Source organism: Balaenoptera musculus, chromosome 10 (assembly GCF_009873245.2).
Source record: "Balaenoptera musculus isolate JJ_BM4_2016_0621 chromosome 10, mBalMus1.pri.v3, whole genome shotgun sequence".
Taxonomy (NCBI): domain Eukaryota; kingdom Metazoa; phylum Chordata; class Mammalia; order Artiodactyla; family Balaenopteridae; genus Balaenoptera; species Balaenoptera musculus.
The window spans coordinates 911,442-927,945 of record NC_045794.1 but is presented as its reverse complement, the minus strand read 5'-3'; the positions used below and the strand labels follow the sequence as shown (position 1 = coordinate 927,945).

Sequence of the window (16,504 nt, the reverse complement as noted above, 5' to 3'; positions counted from 1 at the left end):
TGCCCTCCCAGCCCAGAGTTCAACCCTTTTCTCTCCCCAGCGAGGCTCTTCCTGGGCAAAGGTTAGGACTTTAGGAGCAGGAGCGGGGTGGGTGGCAGTCAGCAGACAGGGTAAAAGGGGGATCCTACACTGGGTCCCTGACTCCCTGGATGTCACAGGGAACTTTCAAATAAATGCCCCGTTTTCCCAGCGTCCACCTGCCCTTTCTCCTACGGCCACCCTTCCTCTGGCCCTGCCTGGGCGGATGGCCTGCATACACGCACACACACACACACACACACACACACACACACTCGCCAGCCTTCGGGGCTCAGGGCCTCTCAGGTAACACAAACCATGGAAGCACCCAGGCCCGCACTCGGGGGCCCAGACCTCCACTAAGAGACAGGGCAGCAGCCCCTCCAGATGGCAGGCCTTTGGGACAGATCTCCAACTGTATTCCCCTGCCACCCTTCACATAATCCACCCACTTCTGGAAGCTCTTGCAGGGCACAGGTGCCTGAGTCCCCTGTGACCCCCTCCTGCAGGAGATAAGTGGGAAGAATTAGGTTCCAAGAGCTATTTTTGCCAATTTCCCCTGTGTTTGCTTTTGAATCGCTCCGCGGACAGGCTGCCTTGTGCACGCTCTGTTTCCAAAGAGATAGATTGGGCCCCAGGCGACCAGGGAGCTGCTCCCAAGCTCTAAGCCGTCAGCTCCAAGTTTCCCCCTCTGGCTGTCGCTTCACGGCTGTGACCCTTCAGCCCTTCACCTGGAAATCCACTGGCCCTTAGTTCACGTCAAGGAAATCGGACCGGTGTTTGTGGGGCCTCAACAGCGGCTCTAGGCTGAGCTCCGAGGGGGGTGGTGACAGCAAACCCGAGACAGTCCTCACCCCTGACGTGGTCCCTTCTCAGTCTCCGAGGGGCGTTCACGTGGTTCTCCAGCAGGCGCCTCACAACGGCAGGGAAGGGGACGCGACTTTACAGAGGGGACCACTGAGCGTCGTGCCCCGTCACAGGAGGGACCCGGAATCCAAGGCCTGGCGCTCCGGCCGAGTCCAGTCCTCTGTAGAGAAGCTCGCCTGGCATGGCGCTTGCCATCTGCAGGACAGTGACATAAGGGCTTTACATGTAATTCCCGAGGGCGCTCACAACCCTCCAGGGTAGAGGATGTCGTTGCCCCATTTCTCAGATGAGACTCAGGGAAGTTGAGTAACTTGCCCCGGGCACTCAAAGTGCAGAGGGTGGGCTTCCAGCTCAGGTGGCCTGGCTCCAGAGCAGTGCTCTTACTGTGGTGCCCACGGCCCCTCTGAACACACGGCTCCAGAACCAGACAGTGGAATGGAGCTCAGAGTACTAGGCGTAGGTCATCAGCACTGCCTGAGGCTGGGGACGGATGCGGGTTGCCAGCGGCCTTGGTGGAACTTCGGGCGTTAGGGTCTGCCCGAGACTGAGGGATCGCCTGGGACTAAACCGGGAAAGTCCTGGGAAGCCAGGTGGCTGGTCCCCACTGGGGGTCCCCCCCAGAGGACCGTGTCCTAGGCGAGCCCTGAGGTGGAGAGAGCTTGGGGCGGGGGGGGAACCTGAGCGTACAGGGGCGCAAGGGCTGCAGATGCAGGACCGAAGGGCCGCTGACAGTCCTGGGCGGGGAGCCTTCAGGGGCTGCAGCAGCAGAAGCTCCCGGCACCGTGTCTCCTCCTGTCCTGCCTGCCTCCCAGCCCTCCGTCACCTCCCTGCTCTTCACCTGGGCCCGGCCGGAGATGCCGCGTGGGGAGGGGTGGGGTGAGGGGTCTCTGGAGCCCAGGGGGCTGCTCATGCCGTGCCTCCCCATGTCCCCCCAGATGACCGCCTACGGGGCCTTCCTGCACAAGGGCTCCTTCTGCCGGAACTACTTCAACATCCTGGACCTGCTGGTGGTCAGCGTGTCCCTCATCTCCTTCGGCATCCAGTGAGTGGGGCCCCTTGGCCCCCAAGGGAGGTGTGGATGGGGGACAGTGTCGGAGAGGACAGCCGGGAGCCAGGGGTGGGGGGAGAGGACAGCTGGTGGCGGGGAGGCCTCCCTGTGGCCACGGTGGAACTAGGCTGGGAGCGGGACGGGGCCTCGCCGGCGGCTGTGGCTTTTGGCGTCTGGGTCCTCAGTGGTGGGACCCTTGGGGTACATTGACCGAAGCGAGGATCTGTTTCCATGTCTGGATCTCGCCCAGCAGGCGGGCCCGGCCCAGTTACGAGAGAGGAAGGTCTCCAGGGCCCTCCCACCGGCTCCGTGGGCACCCTCAGCCCAGGCCTGCCATGGCCACGGCCAGCCCTGACTCCCCCCCAGCCCCTTCCTCTCCGGTCTCCAGTCAGAGCCCCTGATGAGGGAGGGAGAGGGAGGGAGAGGGAAGAAGGACTGGTCCTCACTCCTGGCTGCACAGGGGAATCACCCACCGGAGCAGCTTTAAAACAAGACCTTTGCCCGGACCCCTCCCACCCCCCAAGCTTTGCTTTAATTGGTCTGGGCTACAGCCAGGGCCTGAGGGAATTTAAACGCTCTCCGGACAATTCCACCTGCAACCAAGGCTGTGACCGTGCTCAGGTTTAAAAGGATCTGATTTGTAGTTTCTCCCGAATTCTACCACCTGATAGTGCTGACCCTGTACTTTAACTTCCAAAACACTTTCCCAACACATTCCTCTCTGACCCTCACGGGACCCATGAGGCAGGCAGGGCCAGTGATGTTATCACTGTTTTATAGACAGAGAAACTGAGGTCAGGACCTGAGACTTGGCCCGGGTCACCCCAGTGGCAGAGCAGAGGCATCTGGGGCTCCATCCAGAGGCTGTCCCCGTGGTCGGCCTAGAGGGAGCGGAGTTGGGGGCATTCAGAGTGAGACCCTTTGCTGGGATCATCGTTATTTTACCCCAGGCTGTCTGCCTGTGAGCCTGTGGGTCTAATCCCATCACTGCCACTAAATCACTCTTAACCTTGAGCCAAGAACTCCCCCCTCTGTCTGGCCTTTCCATCCCTCCCATTGTCCCTGAGATGCTGGGGTGGATCCGGCAGCCCTTTGAGTCCTTTGTGATCAGAGAGTTGTGAACCAGAGACATAGGACTTGCCCCACCCCACTCTCGAGCAGACGGCGTCCTGACACGGGAGGAGTGAGGTCAGCCCTTGCTGATGGGACCGCGTGTTTTAGGTCCCAGGGAGGGTAAAGGCTCTCCAAAGGCGGCTAGTGGGTGAGGGTGAGGGACACCTCAGAGAGCCCGTCAACCTGCCGGGGTGAGGGGCCTGCGTGCCCCTGGAGGGCAGCAGTGGCCTGTGCTCCCAGGGGAGCCGGCTGGGCCCTGGCGTCCCAGGTGCACGGAGTCTGCGGTGTCGGAGCTGTTGCGTCTAGGCCTGGGTGTGCTGTGCACAGAGTGAGCGTGATGGGCAGCTACCTGGGACTTGGGTTTGCAGCTGAGCACCAGGTATCTCCTCCACCCAAAGTCAGTATTCTCCTCCACGCATTCGTACAGTATTTCTTCAAGTTCCTGATGATAAAAGCCACCATGGAGTCACATCACAACATGTGCCAGTTAGGCTGCTAGATGGTCCGTGTGCGTTTTCTCATTTAATCCCTGCAACAAGCTCGTGAGGTGATCACTGCCCCGTTTTACAGATGAAGAAGCTAGGACTCAACAAAGTTAGGAAGTGTATCCTCAGTGGCCGGGGTTTGGTGGAGCCTTGCCTCACCCTACATGTCCTGGGCACGGTAAACACCCCCGGCGTAGCACGTTATACTGCTAATGGCTCATGGTAAATGCTTTTCCCATGATTTGCTCACCAGCAAGAAAGTCCCTGGCTCCCCGGCCGGCTCTGGGTCCCTGCAGTGGGAGAAGAGAGTAGGAAATGGTGCTTGGGCGAGAAAGTCCCCAGCAGACCCCCCAGTTTCTCCATCTGGGCTGGGACTTCCTGCCAGGAAGCGGCTCACCCTCCTCTGCTGCTGGACCAGGAGCAGGAGAGGCTCACCCCCGCCCGTCCTCTCTCCCAGGTCCAGCGCCATCAACGTGGTGAAGATCTTGCGAGTCCTGAGGGTGCTCAGGCCCCTGAGGGCCATCAACAGGGCCAAGGGGCTGAAGGTGAGCTGGGCGGGCCTGGGCGGGCGCCCCCAACCCAGCAAGCCTCAGCCCGGGGGTCCGCGTGAGGTGACGGGCAGGCAGGAGACAGGGACAACAGGCTCCCAGGTCGGAGCCGGGACCCTCCTGCCAGCACCTCAGCCCCACTTCCCATCCCGGATCCGTGATACACGGAGCCACAGCAGAGGCCCCGTTCACGATCCCAACTTCTCAGCAAAGCTTTTGCAAAAGGAGACACACACACTACCCCGAGCCCCAGGTGGTGATGAGGCCCCTGAATTGCTGCCCCCGGAACATGGGAAGTTAGCGGGGCTTTGGTCCCTGTGGTCACCTAGAGCCCAGTGGGACGTGGGTTTCACCAGGCTCCATCACCCTGTGACCTAGGAGGGCGCTTTGCCCCTTTGGGTCTGATTCCCCCGCTCGTGGCAAAGGGCTGCCCGCACCTCCTCTGAGAGGCTCGTGGCAAAGGGGACTCAGCCAAGGTCCCGGGCCCGACCCCCTCTGTCCACCTGCAGCACGTGGTGCAGTGCGTGTTCGTGGCCATCCGCACCATCGGGAACATCGTGATCGTCACCACGCTGCTCCAGTTCATGTTCGCCTGCATCGGGGTCCAGCTCTTCAAGGTGGGGTCTCGGCCGGATCTGTGGCCCTGCATCCTTCCCGCCCACCAGCTTCTGGGACCTGGACGGGAGCTGGCAGAGGGGACACGGAGGGGACGGTGCTGGGTCACACTGGGGATGGATGCGGCCTCCCCACAGCCCCTCCCAGCGTCCAGACCCGAGGAGGACTAGTTCCCAGACCAGAGGAGGACTGACTAGTTCCCAGACCCAAGGAGGGCTAGTTCCCAGACCGGAGGAAGACTAACTAGTTCCCAGACCAGAGGAGGACTAGTTCCCTAACCAGAGGAGGACTAGTTACCTGACCAGACGAGGACTAACTAGTTCCCAGACCAGAGGTAAACTAGTTCCCTAACCAGAGGAGGACTCGTTACCTGACCAGATGAGGACTAACTAGTTCCCAGACCAGAGGAAGACTAGTTCCCAGACCAGGGGAGGACTAACTAGTTCCAAGACCAGAGGAGGACTAGTTCCCAGACCAGAGGAGGACTAGTTCCCAGATCAGAGGAAGACTAACTAGTTCCCAGACCAGGGGAGGACTAACTAGTTCCCAGAACGGGGGAGGACTAGTTCCCAGACCCGAGGAGGGCTAGTCCCCAGCCTGGGGAGACCAGCGCGGAGGCAGGTGCTGCTCCATCACCACCTGGCCCTCTCAGCCCCGGCCCTTCCTTGTAGAGAATGGCAGAGGGACTGCTATCCCCTGACCCCTCCGTGTGAGTCCCCCACCTAAGCCCGCGGGGCTCCCTGTGACCACAGCACCGAGTCCCCCCAGGTCGCTGCAGAGCCCCGGTTTGTCTGGGTCCTGGCCCTGCTCCTGGCGGGCCCTCGGCGACGGGGAGGCCGGGTCCCCGGTTCCTGCCCTTCTCTGCCTCAGCCCTTTCCGCTCTTCTCCACCTGAAGCTCTCCCCGCACCGTGTCGTCGTGCCCTGACTTCCACCACCGAACTCAGCCCCTAGCCCTGCCCGTCCCCTCTCCCTCACCAGACCTGCCTTGTGGGCCCAGCTTCGTCGTCTGGGCTTCCCTTCGGTCGGGTGCCTGCGGCCCAGGGCGTGTTTGTGCACCGACTGCTCTGAATCCTGACTTCCCGTCTGGGCCCTGCTCTCCTTACACTTTTGTCCCGAGACCCCAGCGCAGAGCTGGCTACGGAGATGATCACTAACCAGTTCTTGTCTGGTCCCTCGATTAAGGCGCGTTTCCAGTCACTTTGCTCTTCCACCTTCCAGGGCAAGCTGTACACCTGTTCAGACAGTTCCAAACAGACGGAGGCCGAATGCAAGTGAGTGCGGCCGGGGGCAACCAGGCTGGTTGACTCCAGGCGGTTGGTGACTTGCCCTGAGAGGAGGGGTGGCCCGTTCTTCCTCTGACAGCAGTGGTGGCTGCACTTTTACCCACGGGTTGTCTGGTCCTATTGACGTAACACATAAGATCATCCGTTCCTGAATATTCTACCCCTGACATATTCCCAGTGGCTAGAACTATGGGTTTAAGCTTAGCCAGTTTCATCCCACCCCCAAGCCAGGAGTCACTGGTGGGTAGGTTGAGGGGAGATGGGAGACCCCAGAATGAGCCCTTTCTCCCTTCCTCAGGGGGAACTACATCACATACAAGGACGGGGAGGTGGACCACCCCATCATCCAGCCCCGCAGCTGGGAGAACAGCAAGTTTGACTTTGACAATGTCCTGGCAGCTATGATGGCCCTGTTCACCGTCTCCACCTTTGAGGGGTGGCCAGAGTGAGTATGCGGGTCCAGGCCAGTTTCAACTGCTGTCCCACACCCTTCCCAGAGACCGTACTTCCCCGCCTCCCCATAGGCCACGGTTGCCGCCGGAACACTGCTCTTCTTTTTCTGGATTTCAGAGCTTCAACCCAAAACGAGCTTCTTTTAGCTCCCCTCCCCAACCTAGACTGAGCTGCAGTGAAGTCTGTCATCACCCTCATGGCATCTGGGAGTGGAGGGGCCCCTGGGTCACCGTAGGACTGGAGGCCACCGCCCCCGGCAGGCACGGACGTGGGTAGAGATGGCGGAGGTGCCCGCTGGTTAGACCCTGCCCCAGTCTCCTTGGAGGGAGCTGTGTCTGATTTACAGAGGAAAGTTCCTGCAGAGGCGGTGCTGGCAGGCCTGGACCAGCCTGGTGGCCCGTAAGCTGCGTCCCCTCTACCAGGCCTGTCCATGAGGGGCTCCGTGTATCTCTGTACAGACGCCTGCTTCCCTCACGCCCCCATGTGTATTCCGGTGACATGATCATCTGAAAGTCAGGAAATTCTAGATATTTCTAAGTCAACAACAGCGCGTGATCTTAGGTGAGAGGCACCATCATTAAATGGTAAAATACCAGTACTACCTGGAGGACAGCCAAGTGCTGTGTGGAGTAACAGAGGCGGGAGAGGAAGGAAGCCCGTCCGCGAAGAGAAGCAGCCTGACGGGCACGTAGCCCTGGCCCAGGTGGGCGGCAGACACAGGCTACCTGAGTGTAAACCAGACCATTGCTGGTGATCTGAGTGAGCCTGGGGCATTTCTTTATCAAGTGTTTCTATCTAAATGGATACTCGTTCTCAGACTTATTTTATGTTCACTGTAACACCCTCTGAGTTTCTGCCCGAGAAGCAGCAAAGCTGTTTCAATATTTACCAATACCTCCAGCATTTGAAATCAATGGCCATGAGTCGTGTCTCACTTAGACAGTTCCTGCCAGTTTCAAAACACCTTCACATACGTTATATCAACTACCCTGCCTGGTAGGAAAGTCCGGAATTATTGTCTCCACTTGGCAGGTAAGGAATCTGAGGCTCAGAGAGGTTGAGTGATTTGCCCAAGTCACACAGCCAGTAAGAGGCGGAGCTGGGGCTTGAACCCAGGCCTCCCGACTCGCAGCCTGGAGCTGTTTCCAGCTCCCCGGCCCCAGGGGTGCTAGGAGCAGCGGCGTCATCGCCACCGCCCTCCGCGGGCTGTCCCCCCCCCAGGCTGCTGTACCGCTCCATCGACTCCCACACGGAGGACAAGGGCCCCATTTACAACTACCGCGTGGAGATCTCCGTCTTCTTCATCATCTACATCATCATCATCGCCTTCTTCATGATGAACATCTTCGTGGGCTTCGTCATCGTCACCTTCCAGGAGCAGGGGGAGCAGGAGTACAAGAACTGCGAGCTGGACAAGAATCAGGTACCCCCGGGGGGGCCAGGGACCAGGAGGTGGGCGGGCTGCAGCTTGGGCCCCCTGGGAGGGCCAGGAGGTGGGGGGCTGCAGCTTGGGCCCCCCATGAGGGCCAGGGGCCAGGAGGTGGGTGGGCTGCAGCTTGGGTCCCTCAGGGGGGCCAGGGGCCAGGAGGTGGGCGGGCTGCAGCTTGGGTCCCCCGGGAGGCCAGGAGGTGGGGGGCTGCAGCTTGGGCCCCCGGGGGAGGTTGTGGTCAGGAGAGAGCCCAGGCCCCCCCACCCAGTGTCTCCTGGAGGCCCAAGGGCAGAAGGAACGCAGACCCTGCAGATCCAGCTTGCAGCCGCGCTCAGCCAACAGGGTCTGTTCACAGCTCCTCAGGGAGACTCGGTGGTGGGTCTGGGGGGTTCTGTGAAAGAGCCTCTCGCCCGCACCTAGAAGCCGATGAGTCAGGAGGTGCCCAGGGTGGGGCGGCGCCGTTGATAAAGGGGAAAGAAACCAGAACAGTGAGAGTGGGAGGTTTGGGGCGGGGAGAGGACGGCTTAGAAACCACTGTTAGATGGTTTCTTGTAGAACAGAGAGGCCGTGCGCGCAGAGGGTGGGAAGGGCTCCAGCAGGAGGGACGCGGCCACGCCGGCCCTGGGCTGAGCTCCGCGGCCGGGAGGGCAGGCTGGGTGTGCAGTCAGGAGGCCGGGAAGCGTCCACGGGAAATGCGTCCCGTCCGTGGGGAACTCGAGCTCTGCTAGGGAAGGAGCACCCCCTGTCAGGCCCGCTGCACCCCTTGCAGCTCCGATGTCCGCACCTTGGGTCTAGACTCAGCCTTCTGGCCGCTGTGTGGACTTTGGATTGTAAGGAAGCCAGGAGAGAGGGAGGCCAATTAGCAAGTGTAGGGGAGAGGTGACGGTAGAGATGGAGAGAACAGAACTGGTCGGGCTTGGAGGCTGGGATGAGAGAAGGGCCTGGGTGACCCTGGTCCTGACCTGGGCTCCGGGCACAGCGCAGAGATGGCCGGAGTGTAGTCAGCCCAGGATCCCATCCCCTGGCCGTGAGCTGTGACTTCTGTTCTGCGGACCCTGGCAGATAAGGAAGATGGACTTAGGACAGGAAAGGAACATTGCAGAGAGATGGGCCCCCAGGAGAGCCTGTGGCTGGGAAACCATCAGTGAGAAGACAGACTATCAGTCAGTCAGCAAGTATTTACCAAATGCCACCGAGCATCTGCGGTGTACAGCAGGCATCACCGAGATGGAAAGAAGAAGACACGGACCCCCTGACTACGTCCTGATGGGGACTAACTAGAGAGGGTCTCTCCTCGGTTGAGGGAGGGATAGAAAATCAAAGAACGTCCAAGTAGCAGCTCAACCTATAAACGAGCTAGAGCAGTAGATGGTCTCTCTCTCTGCCAGAGCACCCCACCCCTGGGGTGTGCAGCTTCCTCTGCACCCGCCCACCCCCGCCACCCCCCTTCACCCGGGCTTCTCACCCCCGTCTCCCCGGCCCAGCGGCAGTGCGTGGAGTACGCTCTCAAGGCCCGGCCCCTGCGGAGGTACATCCCCAAGAACCGGCACCAGTACAAGGTGTGGTACGTGGTCAACTCCACCTCCTTCGAGTACCTGATGTTCGTCCTCATCCTGCTCAACACCATCTGCCTGGCCATGCAGGTCGGTCCGGCGGGCCGGCCGTGCTGTCCACCGGTGGGCGCGTGGGAGGCGCGTCACCGTCGCGCTGGCCAAGGGGGCGGGGGGGCAGCTGGAGAAACACACGTGTCCCTTCTCGAGGGCGGAGGACCCCAGGATCCTGGGTTGATGAGATGGAGGGAGGGAAGTGGAGCACAGGTGACCTCGAAGGGGCCGTGACCGTCAGTGGGCCAAGCTGGGTGGAGCCCCCTGAGGACCAGGGGGCCGGCAGAACTGTCCCCCGATCGGGCAGGAGCGCAGGCGTCTGCGCAGCTGTGCCGGCAGTGACGGCAGAGACGGGAGGGACCTGCAGGGCTTCCTGAGTCCGCCTGGCCCCCGCGGGGGTGGTCGGCCCCCGGGCTGGGTGCAGGAGGGTCCCTGTTGAGGGGCGGCTGGGAGCAGGGAGCCCTGGGCTCGTTTCACGGTGCCCCCGCCCCTCCAGCACTACGGTCAGAGCTGCCTGTTCAAAATCGCCATGAACGTTCTCAACATGCTGTTCACCGGCCTCTTCACGGTGGAGATGATTCTGAAGCTCATCGCCTTCAAGCCCAAGGTAGGCCTCTGAGACGGGCCTCTGGTCCACGGTGCCAGGGGGACAGGGTGGGGGACAGTGGGTGCAGAGTCTCAGCGAAGGACCGTATCCTCCCGACGCTAAACGCTCCGGCTCCAGAGCCTGCAGGCCTTGAGCCAGGCCAGCTCCTCGAAGCAGAATCTCAGCCCGCGGTCTGGGCCGTGGTCTGGACACAGGGAGCAGGGACATGCCTGAGCAAACCTCCTTGCGGGGTAGGCAGAATGGTCCTCGTCCCCCCACCGTGGCCCCGGCCCCCGGCACGTCACCCAGAAGAGACTGGAAACCAAACCTCTCGAGGCCCAGCCCCCCAGACCCACCCGGGCTCTGCTCTCTCCCCGTTTCGCCCGCCGCGCAGCCTAAGAGCCTGGCTGTAAGAGCTGAGCCGGGGCTGCGTTTGCTCAGGGCTGGGTGTCTGGTTCCCCACCTCAGGGCTGCATCACTGCCCCCGTACCTTCCAGGACGGGACGGACCTGCAAATGTCTCTGCTTTGCTACTTGTAAGAAGCTTCTAGAAAAAAGGCTGGGAGAGAACATTAGAGCCATTGGCTGAGCGAGGCAAGGCAGGGCAGGTTGTCTCCCTGTCACTTGGATTATCTGTGCCCTCCCCAACCGACCTGCCCCTGGGCCTCAAGGACGGAGGGCGACCCCGTTCAAGCAGGCCCTCCGTCTCCGGCCCTGTAGACAGGTCAGCACCGCCGGCGTCCACTGACCTAGGCTTCACAGGGGGCGGCTGCCCCGGAGGGGGTATCCCAGTGGCTTGGAGGCTCCCGGCTGCTGCACAGCTTTGGGGGGCGATGAGAGGGAACGCATTGTTTCTAAGAGGATCGTGCAGGGCAGCTTTCCAAACCTTCTCTTCCCCACTGTTACTAGTTTTTCCAGATGCAACACAGGTCAACGGGGGGTGAAAAGCAGGAGTCCCTGGCCCTATATTCCATTTCCATTCAGATGTTCACCTGCCCCAGCACTAGCCGGGCCAGGAGGGGGTGCCCCTTGGCTGTCGGATCCCTATTCAGCGCCAGGATCTGCGTCGTCTTCTCTGAATTAACATTCCACCAACAATTCTCAGTAACCTGCAGTGCTACACACACCTCGTTGCGTGGAATCCTCAAGACGCCTCTCCAAGATAGGTATTAGCTCCTCGTCTTAGGGAAGAGGGGAGTGCAGCTCAGAGCAATTAAGCATCGTATTAATTACACCATTATTAAGCGGCAGAACTGGGAATAGAAGCCAGTGTGTCTGACTTTGTAGTCAATGTAATTTCCGCCACACAGGGCTGTTAGCAAGCATCTTCCCACACCGGGTGTTCTGCTGGGAACTTTCCAGAAAGAGGGAAGCCACCTTTGAGGGGCTTCAAAGACAAGACAGACCGTATTCTTACCATGCCGAGTCTTCCTCTCTCCTTGAGAATGCCTGGGATGCTGGCTGATTTTCAGAGAATAAGACTCCTAATGAATGTCATTTGGTGATAACAGTGGTGTTTTCCTGTCTCCTCCAGAGCAGCAAGTAAACTCTGTCTCACTTTCCCTTCCAAGCCCTGTCCCATTTAGGAGCAGAGGAGACCATGGAATGTCCCTGGCCACCTTCTGTGGGGTCCCCTGCGGTCCTATTCCCAGCCATGCGGCGCGGGAGCCGGCGGGCTTACAGCCCGCAGCAGCGTGCCCTGGGGAGGCTGGGAGGCCGGGCCGCGCTGGGGCTGAGCTTCCGACTCAGACAACAGCCTCCAGGAGGGAAACTGGCATCATTTTCACCCAGTTTGGTGAGACATGCCGTTTAAATATTTCAAAGCCTTGAGTCATTCCACGTTGACTCAGACGTGTTTCTGATGATGCCTGATGCCGGCGGCGGGGCCCTGCACGGGACCTCCTGAGTCAGGCTCCTGAGCTCAGGAGATGCACTGCGCAAACCTGCCCTGAGGAGCACGTGGCAGTGACACCTGCAGGGGCCTCTGCCTGGAAAACACTCTCCCTGAATCCTGCACACCCAGGAGCAAGCCCGTTCCCCGGGAAGCAGCCAGGTAGGGTGCTGTAAACCATAAAGCACCCAACTTCCTCCATCTCTAGTTTTCTGTGGTGAGGAGATGGGGTGAAATGAGAGAAACTTTTCCAAAGAAGTAAGAGAGCCATCCTGGGGCCATCTGCATTTCACACATGCCAGGGTCTGTCTGTGGTATAAAGAAAAAGGGAAATGGACCTTTTCTGGGAATACCCTGCAGGGGTTTCTGGCAGCAGAGGGGGAAAACAAGCCTGTCCAGTTGGGAGGAGAGTGGGGTTCCTGGATTCTCGTTAAGGAGCAGACTCCGAGAAAAGCATCCCCAAAATTTCCAGGAAGAAAACCAAACCAGAAAGTACTTGAGGGGACTTCCCTGGTGGCACAGTGGTTAAGAAACTGCCTGCCAATGCAGGGGGCACGGATTCAAGCCCCGGTCCAGGAAGATCCCACATGCCGTGGAGCACCTAAGCCCATGCGCCACAACTACTGAGCCTGCGCGTCTGGAGCCTGTGCTCCGCAACAAGAGAAGCCACCGCAAGGAGAAGCCCGCGCACCACAATGAAGAGTAGCCCCCGCTCGCCGCAACTAGAGAAAAGCCCGTGAGCAGCAATGAAGACCCAGCGCAGCCAAAAATAGATAAATAAATAAATTTTTTAAAAAAGAAAGTACTTGAAGCTCTGGTGGAAATATCTAGCTGGATCTGGCCCTAGAACCGGTGCTCCTAACGTGATCGTGTGTTTGTGCCGCAAGTGAGTTTGCACCTGCGAGCGTCAGCTGAGGAAGGACAGTTAGGCAGCAAGGACGCAGGAGGTGACATCAGTCCTAACATCAGGTGTCTGAGGTTGGCCCGCTGGGCTTCCTCCTCTGTCCCTCGGTCTCTGTGGTTGGTTGGCTGGTCGGTCGGTCGGTTTGTAGTTTGGCCTCGTTCTTTCGTTGTCCTCATGGTAATTGATGTTCTTGGTCTTCATTTGCATCTGTTCTGCTCGCCACCTTATGGAAAATAAATTGACTCAAGTAAATCCCTGCTCTGCTCCTAAAATTCACATTCTGTCTGAAGAATGGGGCAGGTGACAGGAGTATCTTGAACACCTAATGGCCAGAGGGAATTTCTCCCCGAGCGGGAGGACTGCCCTGGACATTCCCAATGGTCCCTGGGCCCTACGAGACTGTGCAGGACCAAGCTGGTCAGCATGAAAAGGTTTTGGATAGAATCGTCTGAAGTTAACTAAATAGCTGGACTGTCCTCCTATCGTGAACAGAAATTTATCAGCAAAGACAGGAAAAAGCTTCTAAGATACACTTTATGATAAGCATTGAAAAATATCCAATGCCTAAGAATAAATCTAACCAAAAACCTCTAAGATCTTTACAGAAGATCTGTGAAATTTCACACAGAGGAATTAAAGAAAACTCAGTAAATGGAGAAATATGTCATGTTCATGAATTGGGAAAGTCAGTGTTACAAAGATGTCATTTCTCTTCAGTACAATCCCAGTTAAAACTCCAGATTGAACTTTAACCCAAGTCCTTCAGGGTCAATAGGATGACCCTGGGGGTTCCAAGGCTTCGGTCCCTTTGGGCAGCTCTGCCATGACTGTGGAGGTTCCAGGGCAGGGCCAGCCCCAGATGCTCCACGGTCAGCTTTGGGGGCTGGGGTGATCATGTGCCTGGAACTTGCTGTTGACCATGACCCAGCGGGTGATGAAGGGAGAAGGGGCCCCAGGCTCCCGCTCAGAGAAGCAGGTCTGCCCAGGGAGGTGGGAAGATTCCCGACTAACCCTGCTCCGCCCGGGGACTCACCTGGGCCTTGGCAGGTGAGGAAGCAGGGACAGCTGTTTCTGAGACTTTCCCATCCCCTTGATGCTGCCCACTCAGGGAGCGGCCACGTCTCTGCCCCTGGAGGGCCTGACCCCACAGCTCTCTGTGATCAAAACGCTCTTCCACTCCCTCCCCGCCGAGAACAGTCCAGAAGGCGAGTGGAACCAAAGTGGAAACACTCATCGACCCCCTGGCCCCCGGCTCTTGGGCATAAGAGCAACTGAAGCCTCGGGAGCACTCCTGTTGCAGGAGAAACTGGGGCCCAAAGGCGTTTCAACCCAAGGGATGCATGAGGTCTCCAGACCAGCGCCAGGATTGTCTGCAGGAATAAAGACGCTCCGTGCCCACCATCTGTCTGTAAACAGCCACCCGCCTCCTGGGCACCTTGGCTCATGCAGCAGAGGCATGGATTCTTAATTTTATTTAAATTAATTCAAATCTGTGTGGCCACGTGGCCGGCGGCTGCCATATTGGGCCACGGGGCTCTAGACACCGCTTCTCCGCAGGCCGTTCGCGGGGTCTGCATCCCTCCATCCGCCCGCCTCACCCCAACTGCTCTGACTCCATGGACCCAGGTGGGTGATCTCAGGTGTGGGAGCCCTGTGGGAAGAGTAAGACGGGCTCCTGGCCCGGCGTCCCCCGTGTGGGTCCCCTCCTGGCCCCCCAGTCGTCCCCGGACCTCCCGGGTCCAGTAGCTGCAGATGCCGAGGCAGGCGGTTCAGTGGTCAGCACCAAGCTGTGAGGCCGGGCCAGGCTGATGTGCTCTGCCAGAAAGTCTGAGCTGAGAGTATGGGTGGCCTTGGCCTTGCCAAGCACGAAGACAGCCTTCCCCTCATTTCTGACTATGCTTATGTGTGAGGGTCCCGGCCCCTGGTGCCCCCAGAATAAAGTCTCCTCTGCCTTCCTTAGGAGGGTTTTCTGTCTTGGGAAGGACTGTTGCCCGAGACACGGTGCAGATTTCTGGGGTGAACGGTCAAGGTAGGAAGAGTCATCACCAGCTGACTCCTTCCCTGGGCTGTGGTAGAGGGACAGATGAGGGCTGGACTGACAGAGGGGGCCAGTATGGGGAGGGGGGGGTCAGGGAGCCTTCAGGGAGGCTGTCTCCAGCCAGGAAACTGCAGCCGATTCTTCTGTCTGTCCTCAGCTTTGTCCACGTCCAGAACCTTCTTTCCTTAAAGACCCAGCGTCTGCTTCCACTTTAGTAACAGCCTTTCTCACATGAGCACAACCTCCAGCCAGCTTGGGGCTCCCCAGGGGCACCCCTGCCCCAGCAGATGGGGAGGGGGCTTCCGAGGCTGGACCTGATGCCTCTGGTGTTTCCTTGTCCCCGGTGAGCGAGCCGCTCCCTCTCTGGGAGAGGGGCCAGGCGGGTGGAGAAGCAGGGCGAGCCCCCAGCAGGTGACCGTCTGACAAGAGAAGGGACCCATCTGCACAGCTGAGCCCTGCCTGCCTTCCCGCTCACACGGGGCTCAAGTTTAGGCTATGATTTTCCTTAACGTCCAAAATCAGCTCTGCCCTCTGTCCCCCTAAAGAAGGCCAGCGGGGGCCACACCAAAGGGTAGGTTCCGTCGGGGCAGCCTGGGCAGATGGGGCGAGAGGAACCAGGGCCGGGCTCTTCCAAGTGCCGGGAAGACCCCGCAGGCAGGAGCCATTGGGCTGGGGTCCTGGGAGGGAGTCCTCCCTGAGCTACTGAGAGAACGTCAGGACCCTTTCCTTAGAGCCAGTAAAGGACCAGGAGATGGAGGAGAAAGTGGGGTGACCGGCAGGAAAGGATGCCAGCCAGGGCCATTCCGTCTCCTGTCTGGAAAGCTGAAACTACTAGAAACTGGCTTTGTCTTCACCAGATACTACATTGCAGCTAAAATCTGCTTTCTCTCCAGCTTCACCTCCGGATCCAGCCGTACCACTCGCCCTAATTCCCCTCCTAACAGTTTTAAGTCAGGCGGACGTTTCTGCAAGGGGCAAAGATTTTTGTGAGGCTTTATTTCTTACAAAACAAAGTTTACTTTATTTCTTGCTTGATTATCCCCGGCCCCCAGATCCCACCGACAGAGGAAATTCAGGAGACAGAGCAGGAAGCCCACCTCCCCCCTCAGCATCACCTCGAACGAGCCGGGAGGGCAGGTAGGGCTGTGGTCCAGACACAGCCCTGTTCTTTCCGCGTCTGTTCCTCGGTAAGGTGGGGAGGCTGGCTTAGCTGGGCCTGAGTGGGGTCATGGCCATCTCAGTCTGCCCAGGCTGCTAGGACAAACACTGCAGAAATCTACTTCTCACGGTCTGGAGGCTGGGGGTCCCAGATAGGAGCACCAGCAGGGCCACGTTCAATGAAAGGGGCCCCATCCGGCTCACAGCTGTGTCCTCACAGGTGGAAGGGGCGAGGGAGCTCTGTGGGGTCCCCTGTTCAAGGACCCCAGTCCCGTTCCTGAGGGCTCCACCCTCATGGCCTAATCACCTCCCAGAGGCCCACAGTACCATTCCACTGGGCGTTTGGGAAATCTGCAGGGGGCAAACCCCACCGTGTGCGGGCCGGGTCTGCCCTGGGGAGAGCAGCCCTGCTTGTCCTGAAAGCATTTACGGATCGTTTACTTGAGGAGCAAATAGGTAACGTG

The 16,504-nt window shown here is 59.3% G+C and overlaps 1 protein-coding gene across 11 annotated transcripts in view; it reads left to right on the top strand.

Annotated features, from left to right (window-relative positions):
- CACNA1C (calcium voltage-gated channel subunit alpha1 C) overlaps nt 1-16,504 on the top strand; it is a 557,739-nt gene that overhangs the window by 484,350 nt on the left and 56,885 nt on the right. For all 11 annotated transcript variants that reach the window (XM_036865102.1, XM_036865108.1, XM_036865106.1 and 8 more), the window contains 8 exons: nt 1,821-1,927; nt 3,989-4,076; nt 4,589-4,696; nt 5,914-5,966; nt 6,277-6,423; nt 7,653-7,854; nt 9,345-9,503; nt 9,961-10,071. In XM_036865102.1, the coding sequence (XP_036720997.1) occupies nt 1,821-1,927; nt 3,989-4,076; nt 4,589-4,696; nt 5,914-5,966; nt 6,277-6,423; nt 7,653-7,854; nt 9,345-9,503; nt 9,961-10,071 (975 nt within the window). The remainder of the gene's footprint in view (nt 1-1,820; nt 1,928-3,988; nt 4,077-4,588; nt 4,697-5,913; nt 5,967-6,276; nt 6,424-7,652; nt 7,855-9,344; nt 9,504-9,960; nt 10,072-16,504) is intronic.